Raw genomic sequence first — 16,062 nt, forward strand, 5'->3', positions numbered from 1 at the left:
ATATTGTCAATTACCAGACCAGCTTATGTCCCTCTGTCCATGATGATCAACAGAGATTTTTCATTGATGTACGAGAGACGTGCAATAAGTAATGCAACACATTTTTTTCTGACAGTAGATTAGTTTTATTCAGTATTCCAGTACATCATATTATGCTCCACTCTTTTGGCTGCAAATCTTATTTTGAAATATAATCCCAGTAAAATGGAAATGACCTTTTCGCGTCATTGACGGGGAGGCCCCTTGCGGGGTAGGTCCGGCTGCCTTGGTGCAGGTGTTATTACATGCGACGCCACTTTGGGCGACCTGCGCGCCAGATGGGGATGCAATGATGATGAAGACAACACAACACCCAGTCCCTGAGCAGAGAAAATCTCAGACCCAGCCGGGAATCGAACCCGGGCTCGTAGGACGGCAATCTGTCATACTAATTTTTTTAATCTCATTTTGTTCACTTTTGTTCGTTGCATCTGCTCGGGGGGGACGTCGTAAGACATCAATTTAAGTTCATTGTTGATTGATTAACTTTTTTTTTTATTACAGTGGGTAGCTAGGACCCGGACCAAACACGCTGAGATACCGTGCCAGCATTTTTTTGTTCGATATTGTTCGTTGAATTTTTTCGGAGCGGACGTCCGATTGACCCGTTGAGGTTGTTCGTTGATCCGTTCAGTTTTTTTTTTTTTTATCAAAGAGGGTAGCTAACCCTCTGACCGAACACGCTCAGCTACCGTGCCGACTAAATGTAGACTGGCTATGGCAAGGAAAGAGTTTCTGAAGAAGAGAAATTTGTTAACATCGATTGTAGATTAATGTAGACGTAAATGTCGTGTGACCAGGGCCTCCCGTCGGGTAGACACTCAGATATCGGGGCGGACAAAATCCCAGTACCGTGCGACGACCTTAAGCCACCTTAATGGGAGGGCGTGTGAGCCCGCATGGTACCACTCTACCGTTCGACGTCGGAGCTAACGTCTTGCTGCAGCAATATTCTCTCCATCATCGACGTACTGCTTTCCGCGGAGTGCATGCTTCATTTGGCCAAACAGTAGACGGAAGTCGTAAGTTGGATACCAAAGAACAGTCAGATGAAGTTTTGTGAGCTCCTCTCAGGTGCGCTGAATGGATGAGACCTTCCGTTGTCACGGAGGAGAAGTTCGTTTGCATTTTCGTGGTGACGAGGATGCTGAAGTTCTTTGTTCAGTTTCCTGAGGATAGCGCTATGCATTTCAGAGAAGATCGTTGCACCATGAAGGAGGAAATAAAACAGAATGACTCTTCAGCGTCCCAAAAGAACGTCACCGTGATTTTACGGGCTGCGGGTGCGGCTTTGAACGTTTTCTTCGGACGACAGGTGGTTATCACCACTCTATGGATTGCCGTTTTGTTTCCGTTTCGATGGGGTGAACTCATGTTTCGTCTCCTGCGACGAAGTTCGACGAAAATTGTCCGAATCAGCCTCGTAACGAGCAAGCAATTTCGCACAGGTGGTCCTTCATTGATGTTTATGGTCTTTCCTTAGGCGACGGGGAACGTAGCGGGCACACACCGAGTACCGCATCTCGTAGACGAGTGTGTCAACACTACCAACAGAGACGTCCAATTGAACACAGCCAAAATTGCACATGGTGAAAAAAAGCTTACACATTGACTGTTAAAACACTTTGATTAAAAGGTTAAGACGACCGTTCTTGCATCATTGGAGATGGATTTTCAGGTAATGGGCTTCTTTATTTTTTCAAACATTCATGGCGCGGCAAAGAAAACGTACGCTTTTAGCGTCCTATTGATTTGGACAATGGTTCAAATGGCTCTGAGCACTATGGGACTTAACATCTGAGGTCATCAGTCCCCTAGAAGTAAGAACTACTTACACCTAACTAACCTAAGGACATCACACACATCCATGCCCGAGGCAGGATTCGAACCTGCAACCGTAGCGGTCGGGCCTAGAACCGTCCGGCCACATCGGCCGGCCCTATTGATTTAATCTTGAAAATGAACGATGGGACTTTTCCGCGTTATGAATGTTTAAAATGTAAAGATATATATCACCAGAAGGTGCATGTCCACTGATGCGAAACTGGTTGTGACTTTTTAATAAAAGAATTTTAGCAGCCAGTGCCGAAGATTTTATTCACAACATGCAGTTCAGAAGCGAGTGGTGTGAGTGCGATCCATTGAGCACCTCGAATTAGAGTGTCCACACGTTTTAACACTGCAAGAGTCACCTCTATGTGCTGAAGGATATCGGAGGTTTGCGTGACGTTGCTGCGATGATGGCAGACACCCCTGCCGACTCACCGTGCTTTTCTTCACTGCTAGGTCTTCGTAGATATTCAGCTAGCACCTTTTGAATATCTGCGATGCTCTGGTTTTCCGCCAAAACGAACTAAGTGACAGCTCTCTGCTTGGAGCGGACCTCCGTTACGGACGCCATTTTGAAGGGTACATACAGCGCTGCATCTGTCGGAACTGCATGGCACTGTAGGGGCTGAAGCGGGAATATATCGCTATGTCCCGCAAGTAACAACTCACTGTTTTCAACAGAAATTGGTATAGAAAATGTATTGCATTATTTACTGAACGCTCCTCGTATGAAGAATCTGGGCACACCTGCTGACATTGGTAACTGCGATTAGCGAACATGATTTGTCTCCATGTATCTGAGTGTATCGGACAGAAGGCTATGGTTAATGGGGTGTCGATTCCCACAGCACTTCGGCGGACGACGTGCCACTGGTGTTCCGGCTGTCGTACATGTACTACACTGTGGTGGGCGCCCTGATCGTGGTCACCGTCGGCTGGGTCGTGAGCCGCCTGACGGGCCCTCTGAAGCCCGGCGAGATCGACCCCAGGCTGCTGGCGCCGCAGGTGCGGCCCGCCGACCACAGAAGAGCGGCCCAGGACGACCCCGCTGTCGCAGTGGAGCTGCTGCCACCCGGGTCACAGCACAAGCCCGCCACCGACACCAACCCCTAGCTAATGGGTACCAGGAGAAAAGCGTCTGCCGCAAACACTACGACAGTGTACTTGGTTGGCGTAAGTTCGTAGCGTTTTTCCAAAAGTTTAATAAACACGACAGACGCACATAAGAGAGATTTAGTCACCAATTGTATATTGTCCTCCACTACAACAGTTTTCCAACGATGGGGTAACTTTGTGATTCCGCTACTGTAGAAATCACGTGGTTTTGAGGCGAAGAACTCGTCGAGCCATGTTCGGAGCGCATTTTCACCCAGAAAGAAGTTCCTTGGAGGTTGTTAGGCAGAGAGTGGAAAAGGTGAAAATCTGAGAACGAAAGAACAGTTAAATAAGGTGAGTGCGGTATGATTTCACAACCCAAAGCCTGTAAAGTGTCTTTTCGTCAGTCTATCAGAATGCGGGCGGGCGTTATTGCACTGTTGCTGGCCGTTATTATAGGATTACGTCAGCAAGACGTCTCAACTGTTCACAATAAAGGTCAGTAGTGATGGTTACACGTCGCGGAAGCAACGCGTCATACACCCACTGCCGGTGTGCCGCCAGTTGCATAACATTGCCTTTTGTAGATGCGAGTAGCTCATTGCATGGGATTAACCGTAACATTTACCAGGAATGAGACAAGGTAGAAATGGTCGGCGTCGTTCACGAACAAATTAATGACGAGTAAGGAGAGATGCACAAATGGCCACTCGCTGATTTTTGTCATTTTGGCTTAGAGCCTGTACACCCTATCTTTGATCCTTCCCCAGTGCATGCGAAAGTCTCAAGATGATGCAATGATCGTAGTTCATCCTATGTATGAGTTCTCGAGCGCACTGACATGAATAATTGCTGAGTAACACGTTTAAATGATCTTTATTCGTAAAGTGGAATATCACTATTTTAAAAAGGAAACCTTTTTAAAACGACTAAATAATTTTGTTGCTGCTCTCTGATCCAGTGACATTATCGCTAAACACGGTGCGAACATTTCTGGCTGCCTCTGCTGCTGTCACTCCTCCATCGAACTATTATATGGTGGAAATGATCCGATTTCATTACTTGGCACTTCCCCTTTCTAGCGTCTTCAGCTCCACTCACTATGTCGAAGTGACAAATTGACACTACGTTAACTTATACAGCAACAGTGAACTACAATAAGAAAATGACACTCTATAAGTAAACCCATAGCAACCGGAACTGAAAAAAAAAAACGCTACGAACTTATGCACCGACGTAATATTTTTACTTCAGATTGAAGGGTGTCAGTGATCCTCTTTAACCATTACCTTTGTTTCTCGCAGAAAGAGCTCACTAGTCACAGACAACATATTGAAGTGGAGATAGTGAAACAAATTAAAAGTAAAATCTGAAAAATTTTTCCCTTGTCTCTTTCATTACAACACATCATCAGACACGATTATAACGTAAGTCTTAGGCTTCTACATTTAAAAATTCCCATTCACGTTGATAGGAAACACAACATCTCTAACAAGTACATTTGATAAGGCGAAAAGAGTATACCACATTTATCATAATGCTTAAGATCAGAATTAAGGACAAATCCAACCAATCAAATAATAAAAACGACGACATGATTCGGCAAGAAAATATATTGGTATCTGACCTTTGGATCTATCTGGAAATCTGAATCTGTCTAAATCTGAATCTGATTAAGTAGCCTCAGTGCGACTGACCAAGGAACATATTTCTTTGACGATTTAAAATAACACTTCTCAAGCAAGGACACCTGTTCTCATCAATTAGTAGCGGTGAGACGCATGCAGGCGAATAGGCTGAGCTCTACTCCAGGAACTTGACGTTTACTAAAATAAGGTATTCTCTCTTCGAAGTTATCATTTAACAAGCAAGATTCGCCATAGCACAATGGTTCCTTACGACGTTTGATTTCTTAATCCGTTCTATGGACATTATTCTATCAGAAAAGGTTCTTGCTGTCGGGGAGATCGGACATGGTTGATCTTCCAAACGCATTAAAAATTCAGGCACTCACTATGGCGATGTAAGGAAAACAACAATTCCTACGATCTGAATTCTGTTGTCCTCAAACCTAGCATCCGACCATTCATTATACTCAAGAAAATCTGTCGACCACAATCAGGAAGTCCTAACAAGGCTGGATTGCGAAACAAACCAATTCACCCTTTCAAAACTAAAATTAAAACCGATAAAAAATCTACACACACAGATCTAAGTGATATAACGCCAACTATAACTGAATTTAATTATTGAACATATAACCTGCACTGAGTAACGAAAACGATTAACTGGATCTCTGTCAAAACGTTTTATCGTAAGTGCACCCCGGAATAGCACGTGTTACTCACCACGTCATCAGATCCTAGCTTGTTGTTACAAACTGTTTTCTAAAACAAGCCAGACCTTGTGGTCTGATGCATCCTTCCAGAGTGGCGGTGGCCGCCAACCAATCGTCACAAGAAACAACCCTGCGGCACCAAACACTTTGCCCAGACAGAGGAAGTTATAAATGCCAGAGCCCGTTTCATCTTCACAATAGCTTACCAAACAGAAGTTTGATGGATAACTCGACAGTCCGCACCTTGATCAAACTAATAAAGCACAAGACATACTTTTAAAAAGAAAGGGACAAACCGCCTTCGGTCCAGTCACACTAAGATTCAATGGGTGTTCCCACTCCTCTACAACAAGAACCAAGAAAGCTATATGCGTTCTTCGATTACACATGCTCTCCCAATTAAGCATTCATACATTACAATCTCTGATTGGTGCCGGCCGCTGTGGCCTAGCAGTTCTAGGTGCTTCAGTCCGGAACCGTGTTACTGCTACGGGCGCAGGTTAGAATCCCGCCTCGGGCCTGGATGTGTGCGATGATCTTAGGTTAGTTAGGTTTAAGTATTTCTAAGTCTAGGGGACTGATGACCTCAGATCTTAAGTCTCCATAGTGCTTAGAGGCATTTGAACCATCTAATTAGGTTACGTGAAGAGGGTAACGTAGGACACTGATATGATATAAAAAAAAGCAAAATCAGTAAAGTTGATTCTTCGCGCAATCCTCCTTCGAGGCGTTGTTGAATCATAAGAAGATACCGGAAAGCAATATTCTAGACTAGGTGAACCGAGTTAATAATTACAGATGATTCTTTCATGAAAGGTGGATGAGACAGGATCCTTTCAACACCACCACTGAAGAAAATACCAGCCGGAACATTTGTGCTCTCAGAATTCATCCTACCTGATCTGTTGGTATACTTTTGACATTGACATATTTAACTGAATCGTCCTGTCGAGTGAAGACCCCATCGATTTCTTGCAATTCTCTCATACTCCACAACTAAAGATGGTAGAAGATATTAAAGCTTTCTTTCAGAGACATAAACCAAAAAATCAATTTCCGGTATTGAATATAACAGCGCTCAAAAACTATGTTTCCTACAAGAAATTCTTTATGTACGGAAATAATTATCACAAAATAGTACTGACCAAAATTAAGACACTGTACAATAAATTCGCAATACATGCACATATTTTAAGAAACGTGTTTAAAAATATTAGTATAGATCCCTTATCTTGCACAGTTTCCTCACCCTCTCCTCGATATTCCATGTCAGTCGTTTAAGACATTATTAGCTACCTACAGAAAATATTGATCCATTTGCCAAGAATGACTAGACAAAACAACAGAAAACCAAACATATCGATAGCCTGATAAACAGTATATGATCTTTATGATGATTTCCCTCCTTTTCAACAGACAGTTACTACAGCACGATAATGTGGACTGTGACTGTTTCTGCAGGACGAAATTCGTGTACGTCCGATACAGGAAGAAGAAAGAGAATGAGCCTTTGTTCAGCTTTGTAGTGGGACACGACGGCGTATGAAGAGCTGTGGGCAAGGTTATCTTGGTGACGTCTGACCGTGCTTCGCCTGAACCCTGGCAGCGTGTAACACGAAGGTGTTGTGATGCTAGAGTGTCGAATAACGCGTAGGTTACAGAAAAGCTGCATTTGAGTATACAGTGAGGTGAAGAGCATTACGAAAAGCTTGTAAGGGTATTGCAAGGTAGGTTGTGCAAGAAATGATATTGATAAGATAAAAATTTCGATACGTTCCGCAGTTTACGAGTTATTTAACATTGAATTAGCCCATCAGCTGGTTGCGCGGGCAATTCCCAGCGGCCCGTCAGAGACAATGTCACCAAATGTGTTCTGGGGAGGGGGATCCTAAAACTGATCAAGAGAGCGATACAAAAATTAGACATGTTGCGGTAGAAGTAAGTATCGACATCGATCCCAAGGCCGAACAGTGAGCTATTATCTACTCTCTAAGAAGAAGCGACGCTAATTTCACCTAGCAGAGCGCTTTAATATGCGCGCGCGCAATGACCTGATTAGCTAACATCAGTGCCAACGAACTCGTAAATGACGCAACGGACCGAATTTTTTCTTAAGACTTATTTATCAGCACAGACTGTTTCAGAACACCCTGTGTATGGAACACAGAAACGTTCCACGCCCTTTGTCCTATACCCTACCAAGACAAAAAAACCGCTTCGAAGTGTCAATGAGGTGATCATTTGAAAAAAACAGAAATGCGCGTTAAGTTTTCCATTGAAAAACTTATACCAATGAAAGATTTTAGTTAACCTATAGTTATTCTCACAACTTTTGAATGATATATGCTAAGATTATAAACAAGGTGTGATTTGAAGTTAGAGATAAAATACAAGTGAATCGTACTACTAATACTAATATAAAGGAGGGTCATAAGACCGTCTTGGAGCAATAAATAAGTAACTGTAGTGCATTACATATAGCACACAAATCTTACTACAACACCAGACAACATTTATTAAAATTCATCAGCAGAATCAGAGAATCATCCTTGTTGTTGTTGTTGTGGTCTACGGTCCTGAGACTGGTATGATGCAGCTCTCCATGCTTCTCTATCCTGTGCAAGCTTCTTCATCTCCCAGTGCCTACTGCAACCTACATCCTTCTGAATCTGCTTAGTGTATTCATCTCTTGGTCTCCCTCTACGATTTTTACCCTCCACGCTGCCCTACAATGCTAAATTTGTGATCCCTTGATGCCTTAGAACATGTCCTACCAACCGGCCCCTTCTCGTCAAGTTGTGCCACAAACTCCTGTTCTACCCAATTCTATTCAATACCTCTCATTAGTTATGTGATCTACCCATCTAATCTTCAGCATTCTTCTGTAGCACCACTTTTCGAAAGCTTCTATTCTCCTCCTGTCCGAACTATTTATCGTCCATATTTCACTTCCATATATGGCTACACTCCATACAAATACTTTCAGAAACGACTTCCTGACACTTAAATCTATACTCGATGTTAACAAATTTTTCTTCTTCAGAAACGATTTCCCTGCCATTGCCAGTCTACATTTTATATCCTCTCTACTTCGACCATCATCAGTTATTTTACTCCCTAAATAGCAAAACTCCTTTACTACTTTAAGTGTCTCATTTCCTAATCTAATTCCCTCAGCATCACCCGATTTAATTTGACTACATTCCATTATCCTCGTTTTGCTTTTGTTGATGTTAGTCTTATATCCTCCTTTCAAGACACTGCCCATTCCGTTCAACTGCTCTTCCAAGTCCTTTGCTGTCTCTGACAGAATTACAACGTCATCGGCGAACCTCAAAGTTTTTACTTCTTCTCCATGAATTTTAATACATACTCCGAATTTTTCTTTTGTTTCCTTTACCGCTTGCTCAATATACAGTTTGGATAACATCGGGGAGAGGCTACAACCCTGTCTCACTCCTTTCCCAACCACTGCTTCCCTTTCATGCCCCTCGACTCTTATAACTGCCATCTGGTTCCTGTACAAATTGTAAATAGCCTTTCGCTCCCTCTATTTTACCCCTGCCACCTTCAGAATTTGAAAGAGAGTATTCCAGTTAATATTGTCAAAAGCTTTCTCTAAGTCTACAAATGCTAGAAACCTAGGTTTGCCTTTTCTTAATCTTTCTTCTAAGATAAGTCGTAAGGTTAGTATTGCCTCACGTGTTCCAACATTTCTACGAAATCCAAACTGATCTTCCCCGAGGTCCGCTTCTACCAGTTTTTCCATTCGTCTGTAAAGAATTCGCGTTAGTATTTTGCAGCTGTGACTTATTAAACTGATAGTTCGGTAATTTTCACATCTGTCAACACCTGCTTTCTTTGGGATTGGAATTATTATATTCTTCTTGAAGTCTGAGGGTATTTCGCCTGTCTCATACATCTTGCTCACCAGATGGTAGAGTTTTGTCATGACTGGCTCTCCCAAGGCCATCAGTAGTTCCAATGGAATCTTGTCTACTCCTGGGGCCTTGTTTCGACTCAGATCATTCAGTGCTCTGTCAAACTCTTCACGCAGTATCGTATCTCCCATTTCATCTTCATCTACATCCTCTTCCATTTCCATAATATTGTCCTCAAGTACATTGCCCTTGTATAAACCCTCTATATACTCCTTCCACCTTTCTGCCTTCCCTTCTTTGCTTAGAACTGGGTCGCCATCTGAGCTCTTGATATTCATACAAGTGGTTCTCTTCTCTCCAAAGGTCTCTTTAATTTTCCTGTAGGCAGTATCTATCTTACCCCTAGTGAGACAAGCCTCTACATCCTTACATTTGTCCTCTGGCCATCCCTGCTTAGCCATTTTGCACTTCCTGTCGATCTCATTTTTGAGACGTTTGTATTCCTTTTTGCCTGCTTCATTTACTGCATTTTTATATTTTCTCCTTTCATCAATTAAATTCAATATTTCTTCTGTTACCCAAAGATATCTATTAGCCCTCGTCTTTTTACCTACTTGATCGTCTGCTGCCTTCACTACTTCATCCCTCAGAGCTACCCATTCTTCTTCTACTGTATTTCTTTCCCCCATTCCTGTCAATTGTTCCCTTATGCTCTCCCTGAAACTCTCTACAACCTCTGGTTCTTTCAGTTTATCCAGGTCCCATGTCCTTAAATTCCCACCTTTTTGCAGTTTCTTCAGTTTCAATCTGCAGTTCATAACCAATAGATCGTGGTCAGAATCCACATCTGCCCCTGGAAATGTCTTACAATTTAAAACCTGGTTCCTAAATCTCTGTCTTACCATTATATAATCTATTTGATTCCTTTTAGTATCTCCAGGATTCTTCCAGGTATACAACCTTCTTTTATGATTCTTGAACCAAGTGTTACTTTAAGTTATGCTCTGTGCAAAATTCTACAAGGCGGCTTCCTCTTTCATTTCTTCCCTCCAATCCATATTCACCTACTATGTTTCCTTCTCTCCCTTTTCCTACTGACGAATTCCAGTCACCCATGACTATTAAATTTTCGTCTCCGTTCACTACCTGAATAATTTCTTATATCTCGTCATACATTTCATCTATTTCTTCATCATCTGCAGAGTTAGTTGGCATGTAAACTTGTACTACTGTAGTGGACGTGGGCTTCGTGTCCAATTTGGCCACAATAATGCATTCACTATGCTGTTTGTAGTAGCTAACCCGGACTCCTATTTTTTTATTCATTATTAAACCTACTCCTGCATTACCCCTATTTGATTTTGTATTTATAACCCTGTAATCACCAGACCAAAAGTCTTGGTCCTCCTGCCACCGAACTTCACTAATTCCCACTATATCTAACTTTAACCTATCCATTTCCCTTTTTAAATTTTCTAACCTACCTGCCCGATTAATGGATCTGACTTTTCACGCTCCGATCCGTAGAACGCCAGTTTTCTTTCTCCTGATATCGACGTCCTCCTGAGTAGTCCCCGCCCGGAGATCCGAATGGGGGACTATTTTACCTCCGGAATATTTTACCCAAGAGGACGCCATCATCATTTAATCATACAGTAAAGCTGCATGTCCTCGGGAAAAAATTCGGTTGTAGTTTCCCCTTGCTTTCAGCCGTTCGCAGTACCAGCACAGCAAGGCCGTTTTGGTTAATGTTACAAGGCCAGATCAGTCAATCATCCAGACTGTTGCCCTGCAACTACTGAAAAGGCTGCTGCCCCTCTTCAGGAACCACATGTTTGTCTGGCCTCTCAACAGAGACCCCTCCGTTGTGGTTGCACCTACGGTACGGCCATCTGTATCACTGAGGCACGCAAGCCTCCCCACCAACGGGAAGGTCCTTGGTTCATGGGGAAGGAATCATCCTTATACGGTACGATAAACAAATGAGAGTCAATTTTTAGCAATGAGCTCACTAAATGCTTAGTGAGGAAGAAAATATTGTTGCAAAAGCAGAAACAATACTGGAAAACAATAAAACCTCATTTTTATTTATGTTTTATGAGTCGTTTCTAAAAGTTTTTAATTCAATTATTTAATAATTTCACTTTGGCCAAACAAATTTGATTAAGGAATACTACGGCTAAAAGTTTGAGAAAGATAATAAAGAGATATTATATCAATGAACTTGCAGACACATTTATAACGACTGAAAAACCTTGTAAAATAGCCCAAGCAACGAGTCATCGCATTTACTACTGATGCAATACAGAGCTGATGGTACAACAGACTTGTTTGGAATATGTGTGTTTTCAATCTCAGCATTAAAATTAAACTTATGTTGTTGTTGTTGTTGTGGTCTTCAAAGATTGGTTTCGTACAGCTCTCAATGCTACTCTATTCTCTACAAGTGTCTTCATCGCCCAGTAACTATCGCATAGTACGTCGTTCTGACTCTGCTTAGTGTATTCATCTCCTGGTCTCCTTCTACGATTTTTACCCTCCAGTCTCCCCTCCAATACTAATTGGTGATCCCTTGATGCCTCAAAACGTATCCTACCATCCGATCTCTTCTAGTCAAGTAGTGCAACAAATTCCTCTGCTGCCCAATTCTATTCAGTATCTCATCATTAGTTACGTGGTCTACCCATCTATTTTTCAGCATTCTTCTGTAGCACCTCATTCGGAAGCTTCTATTCCCTTCTCGTCTAACCTATTTATCGCCCATGCTTCACTTCAATACATGGCTACATTCCATAAAAATACTTTCAGAAAAGACTTCCTGACACGTAAATCTATGCTCGATGTTAACAAGTTTTCCTTCTTCAGAAACCTCTACATTTAACATCCTCTCTACTTCGACAATCATTTATTTTGCTCCCTAAATAAAATTCATCTACTTCTCTGAGTGACTCTTTTCCTAATCTAATTCCCTCAGCATCACCTGATTTAATTCTACTAGATTCGATTATCCTCGTTTTGCTTTTGTTGATGTTCATCTTATATCCTCCTTTCAAGGCACTATCCATTCCATTCAACTGCTCTTCCAGGTCCTTTTCTGTGTCTGACAAAATTAAATTGTCATCGGCACACGTCAAGGTTTTTATTTCTTCTACATGGATTTTACTTTACTACTCCAAGTTTTTCTTTTGTTTCCTTTACTCGTTGCACAATATACAGATTGAATAACATTGGGGGTAGTCTACAGCCCCGTCTCACTCCCTTCCCAACCACTGATTTCCTTTTAGGCCCTTCGACTTTTATACCTACCATCAGGTTTCTGTACAAATTGTAAATACAATTTCACTCCCTGTATTTGACGCCTGCTACATTTAGAATTTCAAAGACAATATTCCAATCAGAATTGTCAAAAGGTTTATCTAAGTCTACATCTAAGTCTACATCTGTCGTCTGAGATAAGTCGTAGGGCCAGTATTGCCTCACGTGTTCAAACATTTCTACGGAATCCAAACTGACCTTCCCAAAGCTTAGCTCCTACCAGTATTCCCATTCGTCTGTAAGGAATTCGTGTTAGTATTTTGCAGACGTGACTTATTAAACTGATAGTTCGGTAATTTTTTACACTTGTGAACATCTGATTTCTTTGTGATTATAATTATTATATTCTTGAAGTCTGAGGGTATTTCGCCTGTCTCATACATCTTGCTCACCAGATGGTAGAGTTTTGTCGGGGTATGCTCTCCCAAGGCTATCATTAGTTTTAATAGAATGTGGTCTACACGTGGGGCCTTGTTTCGACTTAGCTCTTTCAGTTCTCTATCAAATTCTTGACGCACCCATTCCATCTTCTTCTACATACTCTTCCATTTCGATAATACTTCCCTGAAGTACATCGCCATTTTATAGACCCTCTATACACTCCTTCCACCTTTCTGCTTGATCTTCTTTGCTTAGAACTAGTTTTTCATCTGAGCCTTTGATATTAATACAAGCGGTTCTCTTTTCTCCAGAGGTCTCTTTAATTTTCACTTAGGCTGTATCTATCTTACCCCTAGTGATATATGCCTCTATATCCTTACATTTGTCCTCTAGTCATCGCTCCTTAACCATTTTGCACTTCCTGTCGATCTCATTTTTGAGACGCTTGTATTCATTTTTGCCTACTTAATTTACAACATTTTTGTATTTTCTCCTTTCATCACTTACATTCAATACCTCTTCTGTTACGCAACGATTTCTACTAGCCTCCGTTGATGATGATGTTTGGTTTGTGGGGGGCTCAACTGCGCGATTATCGGCGTCTGTACAAATTCCCAACCTTTGCTTAGTCCAAACCCGCCACTTTCATGAATGATGAAATGATGAGGACATCACAAACACCAAGTCATCTCGAGGCAGGTGGAAATCCCTGACCCCGCTGGGAATCGAACCCGGGACCTCGTGCCCTAAATCTCAGGTTTTTGAAATGTTTGTATAGCTCACGCAAGGAACGTAGACATTATCTAAGCGCCTGAGCTCAAATTTTCAAAGTGCACAATACCGCCGAGCCGCTAATAAATGCAACGTTAAGGATTCATGTGTGGAACCTAATTTTATTTAAGAGCCATTCAAAACATGAAAGTCTGTTTTGCTGTTATAACAGTAATAGTGTTAGAATTTCTTTTTTTGTAAAGACTGAGAGGCATTTGAAATTGTAAATCGAATATGAATATAGGAAACCCTTGATTTACCACAAGTAGTTCCGTTTTCAACTCTTTCAAGTTTCCTTTAAACTAACAACCTGTCTCTACGGATACCAAGCAGTTTTCTTTTCCTAGTTACTGGAATTTCAAGGCTACAGTTCGTGTAATTACAGTTGCGATCCTAGTGAAAATTATTTGAATTTGACGTTATGCCATGTAGTTTATGTTGGCTTGAAATATTTGTATTAACAGTTTAGGTTTTTGCGATTTCGACTGGCCACACCACACCTCTAGATAGCTTCACTGGAACAAAATTCCCTCTGAGAATTATGGTGAAAAAGTCAGGGTAGAGGAGAGTATTGCAATTCAAAATATTTATTATTGCACACAATAACCAAATTAATTTGAGATGAAATACATACTTATGAGATAAAGTCACACAGAAGTCAGTGTTAGGTTTTAACTTACGTGGGAGGAAGTTTCACGTGATATCTGGAACACGACTAGCTGCGACGCGACGTCGCCAGCTATTGTGATACTCAAGAAAGGGCATTGCAACGGACTGTCACGTCCATTACCAGTGGATTACGTCAGCCGTTGACCTAATGGACTGAGAGTATTGTTTGAAGGGATAATACTAAGTATGCTGTGGACAGCTGAGAGTGTGGTTGCCAGTGCGCCATGCCTGAAGCTGGAATTGCCACAGTCGCAGCTTGTGAGCTATGGAGTCTCTCCCGTAGTATAATGCATTACGAAGTGCTAATAACGACAGAACACTAAAACTCGTTCTTCTGTTTACTTGATTTCTCGCATACAAGGAAAATTAAGGAATAAATTTCACTTCTAAGCTATGGGTGGGATTTGTGTAACTGTTTCCTGTCACGAAGAAGATGTAATCAATGGAAGGTACCGAAGACATTCTTTTAAGGTAGCGGACAAAGACACGAAGACGGAGATCCATCTTTAGTGCATGTAATGGTTGCTTAGTAGAACAAAGTATGATTTGCTGCACTAAGTGAAAGTTTCCACTTCTAATTACAGAGAAGAATTATATCTTAGTATGAGAACTTCAGAACCTTTAGAAACAGTGAATAGAAAATTTAAATTAAAGTTACAGGGTACAAGAAAACTGTGAAGAAGTTAAATGACAAGGGAAATCTTTCAGATAGTGGCTACTGACCTAATATAGCAATGACAGCATGTCACTAGGAATAGAATGCACTGAATGAAGTTAATCAACGACAGATCTCGATAAAAGAAGGAAATACGAGAGTATAAAGAATTCAGCGTGAGATACCTGCTAGTATCCTGAACGCTTAGAAATAAAAGAAAATTAGGTGCAACTAAAAAGAGATAAAATGAATAGATCTCACGTTTAGAAACAAGCAGTGTTAGAAAAAATACGCTGTGTACAGGATAATTAAGGTTGCGATGGGACAAAAGTGTAAGTATTAACCTAATGGGTAGTTACGAAGTCTCAGGTAAGAGTAGCCAAAGGGTAAAAGACACTGGGTTTAAAGTCACCATTAGGGCATCCTGGTTGATAATACACACAATTTTTTGACTGGCTACCAAGAAGGATCCTTTAACAATACCATCACCATTTCGTTTGCTTTCCAATGGTGCGAAGACATCGAGGTAGACGGGGTACTGAACTCTGGATTACGTTCAAAAATAACCGTCTGTTATTGTGAAGCAGTTAGAGATCTCAGATTACCTCGAAGTTAAAAATTGTTTTTTGAGGTCAGATCATCAGAACAAAAAGAAAGTAATCGATTTTATAGGAAATATAGTTTTATCACAGTCAGCAACTATGAAAACTATTATTATTATTATTATTATTATTATTATTATTATTAGCAGTTTCAGTTGTTGCAAATAGTGATCTGGAGTAATAAATTTTTCAGTCATAGTGTTTATGAGATTCCATCCTAGGATAAGCACAAACTGAGCATTCAAATTGAAAGCTATGTATCATGTTTGAATTTTAAATCGTATGACTAAATTTTTATTTAGCAGTTTCAATTTCCGTAACGGGAAATGGTGAACTGAAAAATTTATTAATTGTATTACACATTTAAAATATTGTTTATTTAATTGTATTGCTTCGAGGAAGTGATTCTCAGTATTCAGGAAGATTTAAAGTTGAATTCTTTACTCCTCCTATTATCTACAAACTGTAAGAGACTTTTCATTGAAT

At 41.0% G+C, this 16,062-nt stretch overlaps 1 protein-coding gene across 1 annotated transcript in view; it reads left to right on the plus strand.

Annotated features, from left to right (window-relative positions):
* LOC126480667 (sodium-coupled monocarboxylate transporter 1-like) overlaps positions 1 to 6,397 on the plus strand; it is a 100,283-nt gene extending 93,886 nt beyond the window's left edge. Inside the window, exon 13 of the mRNA XM_050103891.1 lies at positions 2,718 to 6,397. Within this exon, the coding sequence (XP_049959848.1) occupies positions 2,718 to 2,982 (265 nt within the window). The 3' untranslated portion in view covers positions 2,983 to 6,397. The remainder of the gene's footprint in view (positions 1 to 2,717) is intronic.
* The last annotated feature ends 9,665 nt before the right edge of the window (positions 6,398 to 16,062 follow it).

Source organism: Schistocerca serialis, chromosome 5, assembly GCF_023864345.2.
Source record: "Schistocerca serialis cubense isolate TAMUIC-IGC-003099 chromosome 5, iqSchSeri2.2, whole genome shotgun sequence".
NCBI classification, from domain to species: Eukaryota; Metazoa; Arthropoda; class Insecta; order Orthoptera; family Acrididae; genus Schistocerca; species Schistocerca serialis.